Source organism: Nerophis lumbriciformis, linkage group LG28 (assembly GCF_033978685.3).
Source record: "Nerophis lumbriciformis linkage group LG28, RoL_Nlum_v2.1, whole genome shotgun sequence".
NCBI lineage: Eukaryota > Metazoa > Chordata > Actinopteri > Syngnathiformes > Syngnathidae > Nerophis > Nerophis lumbriciformis.
Window position 1 is genome coordinate 8,035,609 of NC_084575.2, and position 24,408 is coordinate 8,060,016.

General features: G+C 43.9%; 1 protein-coding gene, 1 non-coding gene and 1 pseudogene across 4 annotated transcripts in view; 2 read left to right on the top strand and 1 right to left on the bottom strand.

The window, feature by feature from the left end:
• The window catches only part of LOC133570505 (uncharacterized), a 490,167-nt gene extending 481,888 nt beyond the window's left edge, over positions 1–8,279 (top strand). For all 3 annotated transcript variants that reach the window (XM_072916482.1, XM_072916481.1, XM_061923300.2), the window contains one exon: positions 7,035–8,279. In XM_072916482.1, the coding sequence (XP_072772583.1) occupies positions 7,035–8,170 (1,136 nt within the window). In that variant the 3' untranslated portion in view covers positions 8,171–8,279. The remainder of the gene's footprint in view (positions 1–7,034) is intronic.
• A 7,901-nt stretch (positions 8,280–16,180) lies between these two features.
• Positions 16,181–16,289, bottom strand: LOC133571214 (5S ribosomal RNA; annotated as a pseudogene).
• A 1,361-nt stretch (positions 16,290–17,650) lies between these two features.
• Positions 17,651–17,769, top strand: LOC133571139 (5S ribosomal RNA). Its single transcript, XR_009810297.1, has one exon. It is a non-coding gene; the product is annotated as a 5S ribosomal RNA (ribosomal RNA).
• The last annotated feature ends 6,639 nt before the right edge of the window (positions 17,770–24,408 follow it).

The window sequence follows — 24,408 nt, forward strand, 5'->3', positions numbered from 1 at the left end:
AAGGTTCAGAGAATCTGGAGAAATCACTCCACGTAAGCGACATGGCCGGAAACCAACATTGAATGACCGTGACCTTCGATCCCTCAGACGGCACTGGATCAACAAGCGACATCAATCTCTAAAGGATATCACCACATAGGCTCAGGAACACTTCAGAAAACCACTGTCACTAAATACAGTTGGTCGCTACATCTGTAAGTGCAAGTTAAAGCTCTTGTCATGATCCGTGGTCCGGATCATGTTTTGTTTGGTTATGTTTGGTTAGTTTAGGACTCCTTTTGCTGTTACTCGTGCACCTGTGAGTTTGTTTCGTCACCATGGTTACTTGATTTTCACCTGCCTTGCACGTGCACCTGTGGCTCATCAGAGACTCTATTTAAGCCTACCTTTGTTTGTCACTCATTCTGCCTTCGTTGTGTTTGCTCCATGCAAATTGTCACGTAAATTTTTGAGTTCCCTGTCTTTTGCCTGTGCTAAGTTTAGCCTTAGCTTCCCGTGCGTTCGGCACACTTTTCTTTTGCTTGTTTTCTGTTTTTTGTTGAGAAATAAATCACTTCCTACCTTTACGCTGTCGCCCGGAGCCGTTCTTGCGTTGGAAGAACAACCCCGCAGCAAGCTGCGACCCCCATGTGACAGAACGAAGGCAGCTTACGTTCTTTCGCAGACCAGCCACGACGAGGAGATGGAGACGCGCCGGCGAGGACGGAAGCCAGCCAAAAAGACTTCGTTCCGCCGCCAAAATGCGTCGCTCCCCCAAACTCCTCCTCCGGACAGCAACATTCCTCAATCAAACCAGTATTCCTCGCCGCCGAACTTTGGTAATCCAATTCATCACTTTGCCAAACAGTTCACTACATGGGCGGTCGAAAGAATGCACTCTTACTCTGATGACGTCATTGAACCGGCGCTTGGCGATGACATCATTCCGCCGGCGTCTTCAGAGGAAGTCACTGATCAGGAATTTTTTTTTTGCCTTCTGTCAGCCGTTGTCAGCCACCTCCTACAGACTTTATTTCAAAAATAAAGTATTATCAGGACATTTTGTTGAAAGCTAGAGTTAGTCAACCTCAGTCACCTCCGTCCCCAGTGACTCTGACTCCGCCCCTATGGACCATAGCCCCGCCCACGTCACAGACTTTGTCTTCCCTGTCTCCTCGTCACTCTCCTGTTGGAAGGAGAGATGAACATTTTGGACTATTTAAAGGGGAGAATTCTGCCCCCCTCCTAACCTCCCGCCACTCCCCTTTAAAGACTGTTCCAGACCGCAAGGAGCGCGTCTGGTATCCGCCCCTTGAGGGGGGGGTGCTGGGGCCGGGAGCTGTGCTGGTGGGGCTGCTCAGCTGCGCCCAGCCAGGCAGCAACCTCCATCCCGGCCGCCACCACCAGTTTTTCGACCTGCCAAGCCGCAACCTCCAGTTCGTCCTCCACCACCAATCCGTCGGCATGTCAAGCCGCAACCCCCAGCTAGACCGCCTCCGCCATGCTCATGGCTAACTTCATCCCCGGTGGGCTTGCAGACGCCACCATCATCTCCGGTGGGCTTGCAGACGCAACCATCATCTCCAGTGGGCTTGCAGACGCCACTATCATCTCTGGTGGGCTTGCAGACGCCACCATCATCTCCGGTGGGCCTGCAAACGCCACCAGCTCCAGTTCCTGTTCCTCGGCTAGCACCTGCTCCAGTTCCTGTTCCTCGGCTAGCACCTGCTCCAGTTCCTGTTCCTCGGCTAGCACCTGCTCCAGTTCCTGTTCCTCGGCTAGCACCTGCTCCAGTTCCTGCTCCTCGGCTAGCACCTGCTCCAGTTCCTGCTCCTCGGCTAGCACCTGCTCCGATTCCTGCTCCTCGGCTAGCACCTGCTCCAGTTCCTGCTCCTCGGCTAGCACCTCCTCCAGTTCCTGCTCCTCGGCTAGCACCTGCTCCAGTTCCTGCACCTCGGCTGACACCTGTTCCTGCACCTCGGCTGACACCTGTTCCTGCTCCTCGGCTAGCACCTGTTCCTGCTCCTCGGCTAGCACCTGCTCCAGTTCCTGCACCCCGGCTAGCACCTGCTCCAGTTCCTGCACCCCGGCTAGCACCTGCTCCAGTTCCTGCACCCCGGCTAGCACCTGCTCCAGTTCCTGCACTCCGGCTAGCTTCGCCGCCCGTGCCCGCACCACGCCAAGCTTCGCCGCCCGTGCCCGCACCACGCCAAGCTTCGCCGCACCACGCCAAGCTTCGCCGCCTGTGCCCGCACCACGCCAAGCTTCGCCGCCTGCACCTGCGTCCACACCTGACTCGTCTGCTGCTGCGTCCACGCCTAACTCGTCTGCTGCTGCGTCCACGCCTGACTCGTCTGCTGCTGCGTCCAAGCCTGCCATGAAGGCGCCAACGCGCCCACCTCCCTGTCGACCACGGATGTGGCCGCTCCCTGGTCGTCCGCATCGCCAAGTGCGCCCACCTCCCAGTCGACCACGGATGTGGCCATTCCCTGGGCGCCCGCCTCGCCTGCTGCAGCGGCGTTCCACTCGCCGCCGCCACTTGACTTTGCCTCGATGGATTCGGGGACACTTGGCCTGGCGACCCACCACCAAGTCCTCCCTCCGCCCTCCCGTGACTTTTGACCCTGCTTGGTTTTTTTTGTGTGTTTTCTATATGGACATCTAGGATCTGTCCTTGAGGAAGGGGTTCTGTCATGATCCGTGGTCCGGATCATGTTTTGTTTGGTTATGTTTGGTTAGTTTTGGACTCCTTTTGTTGTTACTCGTGCACCTGTGAGTTTGTTTCGTCACCATGGTTACTTGATTTTCACCTGCCTTGCACGCGCAACTGTTGCTCATCAGAGACTCTATTTAAGCCTACCTTTGTTTGTCACTCATTCTGCCTTCGTTGTGTTTGCTCCATGCAAATTGTCACGTAAGTTTTTGAGTTCCCTGTCTTTTGCCTGTGCTAAGTTTAGCCTTAGCTTCCCGTGCGTTCGGCACGCTTTTCTTTTGCTTGTTTTCTGTTTTTTGTTGAGAAATAAATCACTTACTACCTTTACGCTGTCGTCCGGAGCCGTTCTTGCGTTGGAAGAACAACCCCGCAGCAAGCTGCGACCCCCATGTGACAGCTCTACTCTGCAAAGCGAAAGCCATTTATCAACAACATCCAGAAACGCCGCCGACTTCTCTGGGCCCGAGATCATCTAAGATGGATTGATGCAAAGTGGAAAAGTGTTCTGTGGTCTGACGAGTCCACATTTCAAATTGTTTTCTGAAATATTCGACATCGTGTCATCCGGACCAAAGGGGAAGCGAACCATTCAGACTGTTATCGACGCAAAGTTCAAAAGCCAGCATCTGTGATGGTATGGGGGTGTATTAGTGCCCAAGACATGGGTAACTTACACATATGTGAAGGCACCATTAATGCTGAAAGGTACATACAGGTTTTGGAACAACATATGCTGCCATTTAAGCGCCGTCTTTTTCATGGACGCCCCTGCTTATTTCAGCAAGACAATGCCAAGCCACATTCAGCACGTGTTACAACAGCGTGGCTTCGTTAAAAAAAAAGAGTGCGGGTAATTTCCTGGCCCGCCTGCAGTCCAGACCTGTCTCCCAAAATGTGTGGCGCATTATGAAGCGTAAAATACGACAGCGGAGACCCCGGACTGTTGAACGACTGAAGCTCTACATAAAACAAGAATGGGAAATAATTCCACTTTCAAAGCTTCAGAAATTAGTTTCCTCAGTTCCCAATCGTTTGAGTGTTGTTAAAAGAAAAGGTGATGTAACACAGTGGTGAACATGCCCTTTCCCAACTAATTTGGTACGTGTTGCAGCCATGAAATTCGAAGTTAATTATTGTTTGCAAAAAAAAAATAAAGTTTATTAGTTTGAACATCAAATATGTTGTCTTTGTAGTGCATTCGATTGAATATGGGTTGAAAAGGATTTGCAAATCATTGTATTCCGTTTATATTTACATCTAACACAATTTCCCAACTCATATGGAAACGGGGTTTCTATATGTGGATTTGTTTAGTCCATGTCACGATACACCATATATATGTGGATATGTTTAGTCCATGTCACGATACACCATATATATGTGGATATGTTTAGTCCATGTCACGATACACCATATATATGTGGATATGTTTAGTCCATGTCACGATACACCATATATATGTGGATATGTTTAGTCCATGTCACCATACACCATATATATGTGGATATGTTTAGTCCATGTCACGATACACCATATATATGTGGATATGTTTAGTCCATGTCACCATACACCATATATATGTGGATATGTTTAGGCCATGTCACGATACACCATATATATGTGGATATGTTTAGTCCATGTCACCATACACCATATATATGTGGATATGTTTAGTCCATGTCACCATACACCATATATATGTGGATATGTTTAGTCCATGTCACCATACACCATATATATGTGGATATGTTTAGTCCATGTCACCATACACCATATATATGTGGATATTTTGCCTTAGCCTTGAATGAACACTTGATGCATATAATGACAGCAGTATGATGATTCTATGTGTCTACATTAAAACATTATTCTTCATACTGCATTAATATATGCTACTTTTAAACTTTCATGCAGAGAGGGAAATCACAACTAAGTCAATTTAGCAAAAGTGTATTTATTAAAGAGTTATTAAGCAGTGGCACAAACATTCATGTCATTTCAAAACAGAAAATGCAGGATTGTCAGAGACATTTTAAAACAAGCTATTAGTGCACTTTTGTGCATGGTGACACTAAGATGACATATTTAGACGTAGACTTAGACTTCCTTTTTATTGTCATTCAAATGTGAACTTTACAGCACAGATAAGAACGAAATTTCGTTACATAAGCTCATGGTAGTGCAGGATAAAAAAGCAATACGGTGCATATATAAATAAATAAATAGATTACTGTACAGATAAACATATTGCACTTTTTCACATCCGTCCACGGGGAGTGGACTTATGTTAAGGGGATAATTTAATTACGATGCGTTCAAGAGTCTTACGGCCTGATGGAAGAAGCTGTTACAGAACCAGGTTCTGCTTCGGAGGCTGCGGAACCTCTTTCTAGAGTCCAGCAGTGAAAACAGTCCTTGGTGGGGGTGGGAGGAGTCTTTGCAGATTTTCTGAGCCCTGGTCAGGCAGCGGATTTTTGCGATCTCCTGGGTAGGGTCCTCACCACTCTCTGGAGAGACTTCAAGTCTGTGGCATTGCAGGCTCCAGTCCAGACAGAGATGCTGTTGGTCAGCAGGCTCTCTATAGTGCCTCTGTAGAATGTGCTGAGAATGGGGGGGGGGGGGGTGCTCTTTTCGTCCGACGCAAAAAGTGCATGCGCTGCTGAGCTCTTTTTACAAGTCACATAGTCACATATCACATATTAAAACAACACTAAATTAAAGTGCACTTTTTGTACCGAATGCCACTACAGTAGTTTAAAACAAATAAAGTGCACGTTGGTGCATGATGTCACACAAGATATTTCAATAAGTGTCAAATAAAAATGAGCTGCATAATAGGAAATCAAATAGTGTATGTCCTTCACTATGTGGTAGGTTCCTGCGGACGTTATCTCCTTCTGTTGTTGACTATTTGTTTCATACGGTGTTGATGTGGAAATGGTTGCTTGGGCATTTTGTGGGTGTGGCACCAACTTCCTTGACGTCACTTTCAACCTGAGAAATAACAGCTACCAACCATTCACGAAACCCAACACAACACTCCAATACGTGCACCATGACAGCAACCACCCGCCCACCACCACGAAAAGAATGCCTACCGGAATCAATAAAAGGCTATCGATGCTGTCATCTAGCAAAGCTGAATTTGACCAAGCAACCCCCCCGTACAAAAAAGCCCTTGATGAAAGCGGATACAACTTCACCCTCACCTATGAACCCACGCCAGGAAACCAGCCAAAAAAGAACAGAAAACGAAACGACATCATCTGGTACAACCCCCCATACAGCAAAAACGTCTCAACGAACATTGGACACAAATTCCTCAATCTGATTGACAAACACTTTCCCAAAGACAACAACCTAAGAAAAGTATTCAACAAGAACAACATTAAATTGAGCTACAGCTGCATGAACAATATACGACAAATCATCTCAAACCACAACAAAACAATTGCAAATGAGCCGTCGACCCCCAGTCAGAGCGACTCCAAAACCAACAAAGCATGTAACTGTCGAAAGAAACCTGATTGCTACCTCAACGGGGGGTGCTTACAAACATCAGTTGTCTACCAATCTAAGGTAATACGCAAGGACATTAACACATCCGACACATATGTAGGATTAACCGAGGGTGAATTCAAAACCAGATGGAACAATCACAAGGCTTCTTTCAGGAACAAAAACTTGCGAAATACCACAGAACTCAGCAAACACATTTGGGACCTCAAAGACAATAATGTTGAATATTCAATAACATGGCAAATTCTTGCATCCAGCACACCTTACAATAGTGGTAATAAAAGATGCAACCTATGCTTGAAAGAGAAGCTGTTTATTATTTACCGTCCAGACCTGTCATCCCTCAACAAGCGCAGCGTAATTGTAACAACATGCCGCCATAGACGGAAACACCTCCTAGGTAACACATGAGCCAATCACCACGCCCCTAGGCCAGCCTGTACCCACCCACTCTGTGCCCTATATAAACCATGGTATGCGAATGCTCCCATTAAAATCTCCTGACGATTGAGGGTACCCCCCCTCATGAAACAGGCCTGTAGAGATGAAATAGTCTTGTGATTTTTTTTCCCACACATACATATATATATATATATATATATATATATTTGATGTGGCAAGCTACTTTTGCAGTGTAGCTTGTAGTGTAGCGTGCTACAATTCTCTGAGGATAGCTTAGCTACATTTAATTGAGAGTAACTTGTAGCTTAGCTTACTACATTGTCCAGGTAGTTTGCCCATCACTGTCTATTTGGCCTAGCTCACATGTCAATAGTTTGAATACTGCAAACTTCAATACAGTAACACCTCATTTGTTCTGCAGACGTCCAGCGGGTGTCAGCGGGGAGTCATGAAGAGGAGTGGCACACCAGTGTGGGACAGAAGGAGCTACAGGCCCCCTCCCACATTAAAGAGGAGCAGCTTCATGATGAAGATGAAGCTCAGTCCTTACAGCTTCATCACAGTCAAAGTGAGGAGAACAGAGGGGCGGAGCTTGTAAGTCAACACATCACAGAAGCTGATGGAGAGCATTGTGAAGATATCAAGTCAGAACCAGACAGCATCTTTGCTCCACTGTCAGACATGGACCACATGATGTCACACTCTTCTGATCACAGTGACCACATCCAAAAACCTTTGGAGAGTAAAAATGACTCTAAAGGTGATACGAGACATCACACTAACAACAAACACTTTGACTGCTCTGAATGTGGGAAATCATTTAGACAGAAGAGTCATTTTACAGTACACATGAGAACACATACTGGAGAGAAACCTTTTGCTTGCTCAGCTTGTGCTAAAAGATTCAACACTAATAAGGAACTTATATTACACGTGAGAACACACACAGGTGAGAAACCTTTTACGTGCTCCGTTTGTAAGAAGAGTTTCTCCACAAAACAGTACATGACCACACACATGAGAATACATACTGGAGAGAAACCTTTTGCTTGCTCAGCTTGTGCTAAAAGATTCAACACTAAGAAGGAACTTATATTACATGTGAGAACACACACAGGTGAGAAACCTTTTACTTGCTCCGTTTGTAAGAAGAGTTTCTCCAAAAAGGAACACATGACCAGACACATGAGAACACACACAGGTGAGAAACCTTTTGCTTGCTCTGTTTGTAAGAAGAGTTTCTCCAGAAAGGCACACATGACCACACACATGAGAACACACACTGGAGAGAAACCTTTTGTTTGCTCAACTTGTGCTAAAAGATTCAAATCTAAGAGGGAAATGATATTACACATGAGAACACACACAGGTGAGAAACCTTTTACTTGCTCTGTTTGTAAGACGAGTTTCTCCAGAAAGGAACAAATGACCACACACATGAGAACACACACTGGAGAGAAACCGTATAGTTGCACTGTGTGTGATAAGATGTTCAGGTTTAAGAATCAGGACAGTAAACACAAGTGTGTAACAGTCATGGAAGCTGCAGGGATTTAAAAACACTTAAACAGTGATTGTGCTAAATGTAGTTTAAAAACACAGCATGTATAATATGAATGTATATTTGATGTTGTATGTAGTGCTGCTCAGTCCGAATGAGACTAACCCTAACCCTAATAATATCAAATAAATAAATAAAAAACAATAATGATAATAATAAAACATGTGATTACTCGAAGGCTTCGATGGACATGCAAGTACCGAGACTACGATTTCCCTCGCCCGGACGCGGGTCACTGGGGCTCCCCTCTAAAGCCAGGCCCGCAGTTAGGGCACAATGGCGAGCGCCTGGTGGCCGGGCCTGTCCCCATGGGGCCCGGGAGGGCACAGCCCGAAGAGGCGATGTGGGTCCCCCCCTCCAATGGGCTCACCACACATAGCAGGGCCCATAGAGGTCGGGTGCGCTGTGAGCTGGGCGGCAGCCGAAGGCAGGGCACTTGGCGGTCCGATCCTCGGCTCTTGGGACGTAAAATGTCACCTCGCTGGGGGAAAAGGAGCCTCAGCTAGTGCGCGAGGTGGAGAAGTTCCGGCTGGATATAGTCAGACTCACTTCGACGCACAGCAAGGGCTCTGGAACCAGTTCTCTCGAGAGGGGTTGGACTCTCTTCCACACTGGCGTTGCACGCAGTGAGAGGCGATGAGCTGGGGTAGCAATTCTTGTTGCCCCCCGGCTCAAAGCCTGCACGTTGGAGTTCAACCCAGTGGACGAAAGGGCAGCTTTCCTCCGCCTTCGGGTGGGGGGACGGGTCCTGACTGTTGTTTGTGCTTAAGCACCAAACGTTAGTTCAGAGTACCCACCCTTTTTGGATACACTCGAGGGAGTACTGGAAAGTGCTCCCCCGGGTGATTCCCTTGTCCTACTGGGGGACTTCAACGCTCATGTTGGCAACGACAGTGAAACCTGGAGAGGCGTGATTGGGAAGAATGGCCTCCCGGATCTGAACCCGAGTGGTGCTTTGTTATTGGACTTTTGTGCTCGTCACAGATTGTCCATAACGACCACCATGTTCAAACATAAGGGTGTCCATATGTGCACTTGGCACCAGGATACCCTAGGCCGCAGTTCCATGATCGACTTTGTCGTTGTGTCATCGTATTTGCTACCTTATGTTTTGGACACTCGGGTGAAGAGAGGGGCGGAGCTTTCTACCGATCACCACTTGGTGGTGAGCTGGCTGCGATGGTGGGGGAGGATGCTGTACAGACCTGGCAGGCCCAAACGCATTGTGAGGGTCTGCTGGGAACGTCTAGCAGAGTCTCCTGTCAGAGAGAGTTTCAATTCCAACCTCCAGAAGAACTTTGAACATGTCACGAGGGAGGTGCTGGACATTGAGTCCGAGTAGACGATGTTCCGTGCCTCTATTGTCGAGGCGGCTGATTGGAGCTGTGGCCGCAAAGTGGTTAGTGCCTGTCGTGGCAGTAATCCCAAAACCCGTTGGTGGACACCGGCGGTGAGGGATGCTGTCAAGCTGAAGAAGGAATCCTATCGGGTTCTTTTGGCTCAAAGGACTCCGGAGGCAGCGGAAAGGTACCGACAGGCCAAGCGGTGTGCGGCTTCAGCGGTCGCGGAAGCAAAAACTCGGACATGGGAGGAGTTTGGAGAAGCCATGGAAAACGACTTCCGGACAGCTTCAAAGCGATTCTGGACCATCATCTGCCGCCTCAGGAAGGTGAAGCAGTGCACTATCAATACTGTGTATGGTGAGGATGGTGTTCTGCTGACCTCAACTGCGGATGTTGTGGATGAGGATGCCACCCGAACGCCTCCCTATGGAGGTGTTTCGGGAACGTCCGACTGGTAGGACGCTGCGGGGAAGACCCAGGACACGTTGGGAAGACTATCTCTCCCGGCTGGCCTGGGAACGCCTCGGGATCCTCCGGAAGTAGCTGGACGAAGTTGCTGGGGAGAGGGAATTCTGGGCTTCCCTGCTTAGGCTGCTGCCCCCGCGTCCCAACCTCGGATAAGCGGAAGAAGATGGATGGATGGATGGAAGTTGAATATGATTTTAGATTCAACAGACCTTATACAAGCATGAAACAGTTCTTTCAATAGTTTCTGAATTATAGGCTTTTGTAAACATTTCAATTAAACATATGCTTGTCTTTGTTACATGTTTCACCTTCATATTAAAAAAATGCTACAACTGCAAATATTGCTATAAGTCTTGGTTTTCTAATAAATGTGTCCTTTTAATACTTACAAAACTGAGCATTTTTTTTTAATCTTTCATTACACTACATAAAGCTGTTATACTCTTAGATATACAGTCCTTGAATCTTGAGTCAATCAATCAATCAATCAATGTTTATTAATATAGCCCTAAATCACAAGTGTCTCAAAGGGCTGCACAAGCCACAACGACATCATCGGTTCAGATCCCACATCAGGGCAAGGAAAAACTCAACCCAGTGGGATGACAATGAGAAACCTAAGAGAGGACCGCAGATGTGGGTGACCCCCCACCCCCCACACCCCCTCTAGAGGAGACCGGTGCAATGGACGTTGAGTGGGTCTAGCATAATATTGTGAAAATCCAGTCCATAGTGGATCTAACATAATAGTGTGAGGGTCCAGTCCATAGTGGATCTAACATAATAGTAAGAGTCCAGTCCATAGTGGGTCTAACATAATAGTGTGAGGGTCCAGTCCATAGTGGATCTAACATAATAGTAAGAGTCCAGTCCATAGTGGGGTCAGTAGGCATCCCGAGCGGAGACGGGTCAGCAGCACAGAGATGTCCCCAACCGATGCACAGGCGAGCGGTCCACCCCGGGTCCCGACTCTGGACAGCCAGCACTTCATCCATGGCCACCGGACCTGTGCCCCACCTCCACAAAGGAGAGGGGGACAGAGCATAAAATAAAGTAAATGGCAGATTAACTGGTCTAAAAAGGGGGTTTAGTTAAAGGCTAGAGTATACAAATGAGTTTTAAGATGGGACTTAAATGCTTCTACTGAGGTAGCATCTCTAATTGTTACCGGGAGGGCATTCCATAGTACTGGAGCCCCAATAGAAAACGCTCTATAGCCCGCAGACTTTTTTTGGGCTCTGGGAATCACTAATAGGCCGGAGTTTTTTGAAGGCAGATTTCTTGCCGGGACATATGGTACAATACAATCGGCAAGATAGGCTGGAGCTAGACCGCGTAGTATTTTATACCTCAGTAGTAAAACCTTAAAGTCACATCTTAAGTGCACAGGAAATCAGTGCAGGTGAGCCAGTATAGGTATATATATACTGTATATATATATGTGTATATATGTATATAAAGGTGTATACATTATAGGCGTAATATGATCAAACTTTCTTGTTCTTGTCAAAAGTCTAGCAGCCGCATTTTGTACCAACTGTAATCTTTTAATGCTAGACATAGGGAGACCCCAAAATAATACGTAACAGTGTGGTGGAATTTCTGACCTATTGAACCATATTTTGTGTCTGTCACAGTCCAAAAAGAGAGCGAGGTCGAAAAGCATTAAGAATGTCTGCTCGTTTTTCTTTTTTCTATTCTGAACCATTGAAGGAGCATATGTAGGTTATAGTTGAACGAGTGGTCAGCCTGACCATTCTACAAAATGTTTTCATTGTTTATTATGGCCAAAGGATTCAAGGAGGTTGCAGAATAAACAGGTCCAAAACAACGGTACCTTGACACATGAGAGAAACACATAAATGGCCAAGTAGACCAAGTCTATGCATGATTCGCATGATTCTCCATTCATCCAACTTCTGCGGAGGACGTTGTCTGTTTGCATTGGCAATTCAATCCAACCTTGTACCAGTTGATTATGGATAAATAAAACTTTTGTACTAAATTCACTTTTGTTGCTGTTTAAGATTCGGACCTTCCACCACATAAAATTGGCGTCACGAACAGGATGGTCTAGAACGGTTGATATCAGGACTCCCGGTATCTCAAGGCAGACAGAGTTGCATGTGCGCATCTAAAGTTAAGCAATTTCCCTTAATGTGTAAACGCTGTCTGTCTGAGATGGTCGGGACTGGTAAGACTAAATGATGAACCTGTTTTTGATAACAGATAGGTCTAGCCAGGTTCTCCAAAAACAACCTGGAATGGGGTATGTTATGGTTGGATTGGGTTGTTATATATGTGATTATATTGTCTGTGTGTTTGTTTGAAAACTTGTGATTTCTTGTTGTAACAATTGTCAATACGTGGACTTTGGCGTGGTTTGTTTTCCCATGGTGCAAAGGATTTGGACCGGACACGGCGTGAAGGTGAATACATATTTTAATTATACTAATAAAGTGTAAACAAAAAGCGTGTTCAAGGCGGAGATAAACTTGGCTAAGAAAACAAAACTTGCACAAAGGCAGAAACTATGGACATAAAACAAATAAACACTTACTGTGATGTGAACAGGGCAGCGTGGACTATGAACATGAAACAGAGTGTCAGGAGTGTGTCAATAGTGTGATGTTTCCAGGCTGACAATGGGCTTAAATAATACAGACATGATTAGTGACAGGTGCGTGAGTGCAAAACGTGAGACAGGTGAAAACTAAAGGGTTGGCATGGAAACAAACACAATGGAGCGTAAACAGAAACTGAAGAGTCCAACAACCAAACAAAACAAAACATGACTAAAACAAAACATGATCACACAGACATGACAACAATAAGGGGAACTGTTAATAGAATTGTGGTGGTTCAGGAGTGTCAAGCACAAACGATTTGAGGCAAATACATTTTTTAACTTCTTCCCCCCTCTGGCGTTGTCGGCAGAGGGGGCCTTCTTCTGCAAGTACACCAGATTAGCACAGTTTGGATACAGCTAAAGTGAAGGCCTTTTTAACTAACCGGTGGTATATTTGACTATAAAAAATTGTTGAAAGTTTGTGAATGTGCGACGCATCTGTCTTTGTGGAACTGCAGGGGTGAAAAGGCCTCATTTTAAGTGACCTTTTCAGTGACTCCGGTAAAAGAGATCGACTGAGCTGATGTTTGTCACGACGTTCTGATTAGTGTGCTGCAGTTAGACCAGGGGTCGGCAACCTTTACCACTCAAAGAGCCATTTTGACCAGTTTCACAAATTAAAGAAAACAATGGGAGCCACAAAACTCTTTTGAAATTTAAAATGAAATAACACTGCGTACAAAGTTTTTTTTTGCTTTGTGCTATGTATAAACCAGGGGTCTCAGACAGGCGGTCTGCACCTTCATATGAAAATGTAATGTTAGTGCGGCCCGCAAGTTTTATATGGACGGCACTTGACAGCGTCATACTTGCCAACCCTCCCGATTTTTCCGGGAGACTCCCGAAATTCAGGGCTACTATTCTCTCCAACATCCGCTGATTTTCACCCAAGCAACAATAATAAGGGCTTGCCGTGATGGCACAGCATTTCACACTCTCTCCCACCTGTACAAACTGCGTGCTAGTTTATTCACATTTTGTATGCACGCCCTTATTTTTGTTGTTAGGGTGAAATTGTTAGGGTGAAAATAAATAATAAAAAAGATCGGAGAATATATACTCCAGGAGATTTCTGGGAGTGGCACTGAAATTCTGAAGTCTCCTGGGAAAATCGGGAGGGTCGGCAAGTACAAGTGATGGGATCGGCAGTTCTTTTGACTGTACTGAATCACTAGAATCAGTTCCTTTAATTGAGTCGTTCAAAAAATTTGTTCACCGAATCCCCCCCCCCAAAAAAATAAAAAATAAAAATAGGAGGGGCGGGGCGTGCGTAGTACAGTACAGTGCAGACATTCGCGGGAGAAGCAGCAAATAGGGTGAACGCGAGTCCCTACACAGCTCTGTGCATGCAGTACACCAGGCAGTGAGTGACACAGTCAGCACAGTTCAGTACGTGAACCTGAATCACTTCTGCAGCAGCAGTTCTGTGTGCAGGTCGGCGAATCATGAGTCAGTCAGTAACAGCTTCCCCAGCGGCAGATCTCGGTGTGTGTCAGTTCGCCAACGACACAAGCCCTCAGCACCCAATGAACGACGCGCACAGTGACTGAACGAGAGCCTCAATGTGACGTCCTCCTCCGCGACACAGTCAGTTCTCTGTGTCAGTAGGTTCGCCAGTCCTCATTCTGAATGAGTGACTGAGTGATTCATGTCGTTAATCCGCGGTGAACGAATCGTTTGCTCAGTCCCTCCCCCCGCCCCCATGATGAGTAGCTGGCTGCGTCGTTCGCCGTCGTCGAGGGTTCAGTGAGTCACAGAATGCGCCAGTTCCACTCATACCGGCATGGTCGCGGCGGAGCTCAATTGAACTGAGAAAGGAACGAATCAGTTCATGAAGTGATTCGGTACAGTACGTTCACTCAAAAGATTTGTTCGTTCCAACGAATCGTTCGCGAACGACACAACATTAGCAAGTAAGCCGCTGAGCCGCATCAGAATGGTCAAAGAGCCGCGGGTTGCCGACCACTGAGTTAGACAGATGGAGATCGGGCTCCATAGAGTTGAAGCGTTGGTGAAACTGTATGGAATTGACCAAACATGATGGCTGTAGAATTGTTGGCTGATTACCAGTGATTCTACGGCGTCTTTAGGCTGGTTTCCGTGTTGGTCAGGGTGGTAACGCAGGGTCTGCTCCGCTGGACGGGTTAATCGCCGTTTTATGAGTAAGAAGTGACCTGCGTTCGTGTTATGAGACGGCCGTTCCACAAAAAGCACGCGTGTATAATTGTTTATATTGTCCGGACATTGGGGTGGGTTGTATTTTGTTAATGTGTGTGTGTGTTGGTGAATGTTGAAAAGTGTGTTGGATGTGTAGTGATTCAGTTTTATTGTTGGTACATTTATATATGCGTAGCTTAAAAAGAATTGTGTATGCACCTGCGGGTCTGACTTTTTCATTTTCCCTGTCTTGAAAGAGTTAATCATTACTCCCACACACACCCGCATCCCCTCACATCCCTGCTAATCTGTAAAGGTCTGGAAATTGTCCAAAATGTGTGTGTGTATGAGAAGATAGACAAATTATGTTCGGAAATCATATGAGTGAATCCATCCATCCATGTATCTTCTTCCGCTTATCAGAGGTCGGGTCGCGGGGGCAGCAGCCCAGACTTCTCTCTCCCGAGCCATTTCGTCCAGCTCAGAGTGAATAATAAATGTTGTTTATTATTATTAGGTTCTGATATAATACAGCTGTGCTTCTGGGTGAGAAAAATAGTTGACTGTTGAGGTTGTTTTTGTCTGTGTGAGTCTGATTGTGACTGTGCGATATTATAGTTTTGTAAAAAAAAGTGTCTGAGATTTTGATTACACAAAAAAGGCTCGCTCGTTGTTGATTTTTTTGTGCACGTGTGACGCAGTAAGAAGAAGAGGCGGCTCTGTTAGGAGACATTTTGAGATAAGAGGTGTGTCGTTGTGACGAGGTTGTGTGACGTGCTGCACGTTAGACGTGGGCCGGAGAGGTGTGTCACTGTTAGCATAGCATAGGTTAACATAAATTAGATTAGCATAGGATTAGTTTAGCATTGAGCTAGGTTAGCAAAAATTAGCTTACTGAGGCCTAGTAAGGCTAGGTTAGCATTTAGCTTGGCATTACAAAATGTGAGTGGACAGCTTTCTCAGTCTGAAGAGAGTGCTGACAGGTTGTACTGTTATCAGTTATAGAGGTATTGGAAAAGAACATGATTTATTAACGCCTTTTGACATATCAGGGACATTTAATGATCACTTGACATGCAAATTCTACATATGACACCTTTAATATTGCTAAATTAACACAACACATCAGTTCAGGTAATCCCTGCATATTTACTGCTCCTGTTGTGTTCTAATTAAATTAAGTAATTCATTTATACAGCACACATTCTCATATTGTGTATTAATTATGATACATTGTTGTATTGTTATATTGCAGTAACAGTCAAACTGGTGTTGAACATATTGACGGACTATCCGTGACTGGTGAATTTATAAAATGACATGTGTTTTTGTAAAACTGAAAGTGAAATAAAAACGATAGGTTTTTTTTGCAAGAAGTGAGAAACAGCGCCCTCTGGCGTGAGTGTAAAAGCTTACAGCACCTGGTATTCCCAGGCGGTCTCCCATCCAAGTACTAACCAGGCCCGACCCTGCTTAGCTTCCGAGATCGGGCGTGTTCAGGGTAGTATGGCCGTAAGCCGAAAGACGAGGTAAAGCCAACCTTTTTAAATGGAACTCTTACAGACGGGGTGAGAGACAATTGTTATTTATCTAAGAGCCTGGCGCGCATGCGTACACTAATGTGCTTTTTCTGTCTGTGTGAGGTGCAGCTCTCCATCCATTGTCTACCGCTTGTCTCTTTTGGGGTGGCAGGGGGTGCTGGAGCCTATCCCAGCTGCATTCAGATGCCACCTCATCACAGCTCTCAACACTGCTTTATGCTTAGGGACCGTCAATAAATCACTATTGTCTTGAAAAATGTATATCTGCTACATCAAAACACTGATTCATCTAAAAGAAGGTAAATATATTACTCATACCTCCTTATTGTGCATGCCCATTATTTCATAATTCTAACATATATATCCATGTTTAATATAAAAAAATAAGGATAATTTCCCAATAGTCTCCATGTCATACAATTTAGTAACCTAATTCCACTTATTAGTCGTGCTAACCTTTTAGTGTAACGCACACCCTTTTATTTTAAAATAGGGTTTTATTAAAAAAAAGTTTTTTAATAAAGATCATGTGCATGATATGTCTTATACAGATAATTATCAACATTTTTATTAGCTCCAAATGAGAGTCAAGTTGGTTTTATGTTGGATAGTCGTAGTTGTTGCGGGAGCTACAAATGAAACCATGGTTTTCAGTATTACAAATTTATATAAAATCCAATTAAACTTACATTTTAAAACAAAAAGGTGTGAAACACATTAGAGAAAACACTTCAAATATCAAGTGAATTTGGGATTTTAGGTCATATGACCAGGAATCTATTGAAAATAAACATTTGTTTTTAATATCAAAATGTTTTTGATCCTATTTTAAAATAAAAGGACTAATATAAAGTGGAATTTGGTTACTAAGTTGCATGATAACATGGAGGCTTTTAAAACAAATAATTATTGTTTACATTAAAAAAAATATTTAAATTATAAAATCAGGAACGATATTAAAACTGTAGGACTATTTATTTGACCTCCTTTTAGATGAATCAGTGTTTTGATGTAGCAGATTTACATCTTCGAAGACAATAGTAATTTATTGACGGTCCCTAAGCATAAAGTAGTGTTGAGAGCGGCACCTCTCCTGCAATCTCCCCGCAGCATGAGAGAGCAGTGTGGGCACAGTGAGGGGGAGCTTCCGCTGGAGCTCCGGAGGCAAATATCCACCGTGAAAGCAACTTGACCGCCGTAGCAAAGGAAGACAATCACACAGCCAGAAAAAGCACATTAGTGTACGCATGCGCGCCAGGCTCTTAGATAAATAACAATTGTCTCCCATCCCGTCTGTAAGAGTTCCATTTAAAAAGGTTGGTTTTACCTCGTCTTTCGGCTTACGGCCATACTACCCTGAACACGCCCGATCTCGTCCGATCTCGGAAGCTAAGCAGGGTCGGGCCTGGTTAGTACTTGGATGGGAGACCGCCTGGGAATACCAGGTGCTGTAAGCTTTTACACTCACGCCAGAGGGCGCTACAAAGTGCTGAGACTACAGCTGTTGTGATTCATGTATTGCTTTAATTGCAACTATTCCAAAATAAGGGAACATATTCGGTTATTATAATACAATTCCACTTAATATTTACAACTACAGTTGAAAGTACAAACCTTTACAACCGGATTTAAAACATAAATACCAACTAGAGCAATATTTAGATTGATTTAAAAATAATGGTGTGGTCTTTTGCAGTCAGTCAACCTCGCCCACGCCTCCTACCACTCCGTCCTGCATGAAGCTGAGGAGCCACGACTCGTCTCGCTCTGATCAGGCAACTTATGATTTAAAGGGGTCATATAAGCTACTGTTTATTTACCAAAATAAGTTGTATGTCTTTGTTTTGAAAATGTAAAAGTTTATTTTTATTTTCAGAATGTGGAAATAGTTGTACCGGGGGTGGGGGCGAAAGAGCTGGTTACTTGTTTCTCTCGCGAGATCTGGAATAGAGCTGGTTAATTGTTTCTCTCGCGAGATCTGACAAGACTGCGCGCGAAGCAAACACGGCGAGGATAAAGCAAGATGGCGTCTGACGGTGAAGACGTTATTGCAGTCGTCACAGTTCAGTGTTCTTAATGTGTGCGTCCATGTACACATATATGTCCTTTATTACACTCTTCAATAGAGTTAACATCATTAATAACTGTTTGCATCCGGTTATATTAGTCTGAACGCACTTCTTAGAGCTAGCTTAGCTTGCTAGTTAGCTTAGCTTGTTAGCTGCTAACAAAGAGAGATGAAAACACATCGCTAAGCAGAGATCAAGTGTGAGTGTAAAGTGTTGTGATTGTGTGAAAATGTGCGAAAGAACCATAGCAGAGTACGAGGAGGAACTTTGTCCAACAAAAGAGGAGAAGGAGCGACAACATGAAAAACATCAAGTTGTGTTACACACAACAGGTTTGTTTACTTCTTACTCTCACATCTTTACTAACTTTATATTTATTATTAACACTTTTCTTCAATAGATTGTCTATAGGAAGATGAATTGTCATGTGAGGATGTTCAGACACACAATATTTATGAGAGGTTGATGTTCCTCTCAGTTTGTAACAAAGTGTATCAACATGTTTACACAAAACTCACACAGTCACCGGGGGAATATTCCAGAGAGCAGGTTAAGTGCAAACTCCTGAGTATGTAAAGCTCCAGAGTTTGACCTCCAAAAATAAGAGAGGTAAGACAAAGTCAGAGTCAGTTACCATGGTAACTGACGCTGTAAACCTAGCCTGCTAGCTGGCAGGTTTGACAAGTTATTTATGTGTGTAAAAGCTATACTGACCTGTTATTTCCTTCATATTGGTGCAGCCATTAACCTACTACAACACCTGCTACATCCACCTACTCAGTGGCCTAGTGGTTAGAGTGTCCGTCCTGAGATGGGTAGGTTGTGAGTTCAAACCCCGACTGAGTCATACCAAAGACTATAAAAATGGCACTCAGCATCAAGGGTTGGAATTGGGGGTTAAATCACCATAAAAATGATTCCCGGGCGCGGACACCGCTGCTGCTCACTGCTCCACTCACCTTCCAGGGGGTGATCAAGGGTGATGGGTCAAATGCAGAGAACAATCTGGCCACACCTAGTGTGTGTGTGACAATCATTGGTACTTTAACTTTTTAATGTGGCAGTGATTGTGGAAAAAACAAAGCCTGATCTAAAGATGACATCTTGATCTCATACCATCTCAAACCAATTGGCCGTTCATTATTAAGTGAAATGTCTTAAAGTCGCTTAAATTTGTCTTTAACCAAGCAACACTATTTTATCCAGTTACTCGATTAATCGAAAACATTTCCAGTAGAACACTTGATTAATAACATTTTCAATAGCCACAGCCCTATATTTCATGTACGATATAATATTTAGCATGTAGGAGTTAAAATGTGTTTTGTTTGTGTCCTGTAGACATCCATCAGCTGATTGGACACCAAGAAGAATGTCTCTCTCATCTGCAGGGGGACAGTTTCACTTCAGAGGATCCACAGCCCTCACACATGAAAGAGGAAGAGGAGGGAGAGTGTCCTGTAGGGCAGGAGGAGGATGATGTCAGCAAGTTTCCACTGACTGTTGTCTCTGTGAAGACTGAAGAGCATGAAGACAAAGCACCTGAGTCCTCACAGCTTCATCACAGTCCAAGTAAGCACAACATCCACATATCATCTAATACAATGTTTGTGACACATGTTCATCCGGGGGCCACATTTAAAGTTAAAGTACCAATGATTGTCACACACACACACTAGGTGTGGCGAAATTATTCTCTGCATTTGACCCATCACCCTTGATCACCCCCTGGGAGGTGAGGGGAGCAGTGGGCAGCAGCGGTGGCTGCGCCCGGGAATCATTTTGGTGATTTAACCCCCAATTCCAACCCTTGATGCTGAGTGCCAAGCAGGGAGGGAATGGGTCCCATTTTTATAGTCTTTGGTATGACTCGGCCGGGATTTGAACTCCCAACCTACCGATCTCAGGACGGACACTCTAACCACTAGGCCACTGAGTAGGTAGTATTTATGACTAAAGATGGAGATATACTTGCTTTTTAACACCACCATTTAAAAATGAATGCTCATCAATCATCAACAGTGTAATTGCTGGGGTGTAACCATGTGACCTAGAGGCCGTCCTCCTTACCTCACGTGGTCAAATGAAGGCAAACATTCAATATGGCTACTGTTTATTTACCTTTAGCAGCACATATGTCAGCATATTTCAAAGGTTTAGTGGTGAAGATTAGGGATGTATACCAAGTACCATTTTTTTTAGTACTGGTTCCTAATTATGTCGTCCATGAGGACCGTGAAGATTCTGGACTAATGACACAACTATTTGTATTTTTAATTCCAGCTGACTGACGTAACTATGACACGTTGTATTGAGTTCAGCTGCCGCTGCTACACATTAAAATCAGCTTTGAATAATGACAAATAAGGAAGCAACAACACGCAAAAGTTTGATGTGTGTGTTATTGACAAGAAGATGACATAACTGCATTTCACCTTGCACTGCACACATAGTTGACTTCTTTAAGACTTCAAATAAACAGCTGTTTTTTTCTTCTTTTTTTTTTCTTTATTTAATCAGGTAAAAATCCCATTGAGATCAAAGATCTCTTTTCCAAGGGAAACCTGGCCAAGAGGGCAGCAGCAAGGTTACATTAAAAACAGTAAACAACACATAAAACATAAAATGTACAACATTAAAACTTGCTGACATAACACATGTGCATACAGACAAGGTAGACTGCAATCCTTTCACAGAAGCTTTAAACTCATTCAATGTAACAAGGGTTTGAAGTTGAATATTGGATTGTAGGTTATTCCAAGCCTTCGCTGCTGAAAACCTAAATGCTTTCTTGCCCAGTTCAGTTCTTACTTTGGGGACGACAAATTGCAGAACATTCATTGAACGAAGATTGTGACTTCCTTGTTTCTTTGTTAAAAGACATGTCAGATAAGATGGGGTGATACCCAGAATGGTTTTGTAGATGAACACATACCAATGATTGAGGCGTCACGCACATAAAGATGTCCAGTTAACCATTGAGTATAACACACAATGGTGAGTAAGTTAACCATTGAGTATAACACACAATGGTGAGTAAGTTAACCATTGAGTATAACACACAATGGTGAGTAAGTTAACCATTGAGTATAACACACAATGGTGAGTAAGTTGACCATTGAGTATAACACACAATGGTGAGTAAGTTAACCATTGAGTATAACACACAATGGTGAGTAAGTTGGTGATGAATCTCAGTGCCCCGTGGTACACACTATCCAGCTTGTGGAGACAACCAGCAGTAGCATTCATGTACAACACATCTCCATAGTCAATAACAGGTAAAAAGGTTGTTTCCACCAATTTCTGTTTCACAATAAAAGAAAAGTTGTTTCTATAATAAAATCCCAGTAAAAGTTTCAGTTTTTTTTTACAACACACTGAATGTGTTCCTTAAAACTCAAGTGGTCATTAATTAAAAATCCTAAATATTTAAAATCAGATACTAACACAATTTTGTAGCCCATTTCTTGTTCAAATGTTCTCACACAGTGCTGATCTTACAGTTTTTGATGTGGTAAAGAACATACACTTTGTTTTCTCTGCATTTAAAAGCAGTTGAAGATAGCAAAGTTGTTCTTGTACTCTGTCAAATGCTTGTTGTAGATATTTAAAGGCCTCAGCAGGAGTGGGTGCTGTGCAGTATATGACAGTATCATCAGCGTAGGAATGGAAAGTTGAGTTCGGAATATTCCGTCCAAGATTATTAATTATTAATTAATAATGGGCCCAACACAGAACCTTGAGGGACACCCTTTTTCACTTGCAGTACGTCCGAGAAGGAACCCTCTATCTGAACAGCCTGAGTTCTGCTTGTGAGGTCATTTGCAAACCATCCAACTGCTTGCTGAGAAAAACCAATAGCTGAAAGACGTTTGATTAAAATGACATGATCAACAGTATCAAATGCCTTTGAAAAGTCAATGAAGAGGGACAGACAGCACTGCTTCTTGTCAAGAGCTTCAGTTACATCATTTATAAACTTCATAGCAGCAGTAACAGTACTGTGATTTCTGCCAAAACCTGACTGAAATGGTGACAGAATAAAGTTGGTGTCCAAAAAGTATTTTATCTGTTCACTGATAAGGGATTCAAGCACTTTTGCCAGAACAGAGAGTTTAGAGATCGGTCTGTAATTATTTAGATTACTAGGGTCACCTCCTTTTAATTGGAGGATTACAAGGACATATTTCCAATCCAAGGGGATTTCATTTGAAATTAGAGTAAGGTTAAAAATGTGAGTCAGTGGTCCAGCTATAATTTCAGCTGCCAACTTTAGGAAGAGCGGCTCCAACTTATCTGAGCCAGCTGGTTTTCTAGGTTTAAGTTGTTTTAGAGCACTCATTACCTCTGTTGTGGTAAAAGGCGTAAAGTTAAAAACTTGGGTATTTTCAACGGTTCTTTTTGTTAGCGGAACTTCAGTAAAGTTGTCAGAATTATAGAGAAAACCAGAGGAAATAAAATGATTATTATAATGACTACCCATTTCTCTTCTGTCACTTACTCTGACACCATCAACAAGTATACTAGGTGGGAGATTGACTGAATTACAGCAGGCGGACAAAGATTTGATGATTTTCCAAAACTTCTTTTGGTGTTTGAGGTTTTCAGTTGTTGTGGAGAAATAAAATTCTGATTTGACTTTCCGAAGGAGAGAGGTAAATTGATTTTTTAATTGTCTAAAATTCAACCAATCTGCTTCCAACCCTGACTTGCGTACCCTGGCCCAAGCAGCATTACGCTCATGCAATACATCTGACAGGTCCGATGTAAACCACTGATTGTCACGTCCTTTAACCCTACATTTTAAAAGGGGCATGTTTGTTCACTATACTCAAACAGTTTTTGTGAAAATATTTCCAAGCCAGTTCAACATTATCAAAAAGAGCAATTCTATCCCAATTAAAAAGATGCAAGTCATGTAAAAAAGCTTGCGTCTCAAATAATTTCATATTATGTTTTTCAAGAAGACGAGGCTTGCTTTTAGGAATCCTTGTGTCTCGCACTACTGCAATCACACAATGATCACTCACATCATTAGGGAAAACACCAGATACAACACATTTAAAGGGCATATTTGTTAGAATTAAGTCAATGAGTGTAGCTTTTTGAGGGCATTTAGGATTAGGTCTTGTAGCTGAGTTAATTAATTGTGTTAAATTTAGAGATTCACACTGTGCTTTCAAAGAGTCAGACACAAATGTGAGCCAGTCCCAGTTCAAATCACTATTTAATTGTATTTCAGTTGAGACAGAAGCTTCACAAGAGTAGATAGGGAATTACTAGGGCAGGGGTCGGCAACTTTTACCACTCAAAGAGCCATTTTGACCAGTTTCACAAATTAAAGAAGATAATGGGAGCCACAAAACTCTGTTGAAATTTAAAATGAAATAACACTACATACAACGTTTTTTTTTTTGCTTTGTGCTATGTATAACCAGGGGTCTCAGACACGCGGCCCGCACCTTAATATGAAAATTGAATGTTACTGCGGCCCGAGAGTTTTATATGAATGGCGCTTGACAGCGTCATACTTGCCAACCCTCCCGATTTTTCCGGGAGACTACGAATAATTTTAGGGCAACTATTCTCTCGAGCGTGCCGTGATGACACGGCATTTAACGCCCTCTACAACCTGTACAAACAGAGTGCCGGCCCAGCCACAGGATGTATGAGGCTTCTGCTAACTCACACAAATGACAGCAAGGCATACTTGGTTAACAGCCACACAGGTCACACTGACGGCGGCCGTGTAAAACAACTTTAACACTCTTACTAATAATGCGCCACACTGTGAACCCACACCAAACAAGAATGACAAACACATTTCGGAAGAACATCCGCACCTTAACACAACATAAACACAACAGAACAAATACCCAGAATCCTTTGCAGCCCTAACTCTTCCGGGCTACATTATACACCCCCCCCCCCCCCCTACCACCAAACCCCGCCCACCTCAACCGACGCACGGAGGGGTTCAAACCCCGCCCACCTCAACCGACGCACGGAGGGGTTTGGGGGGTG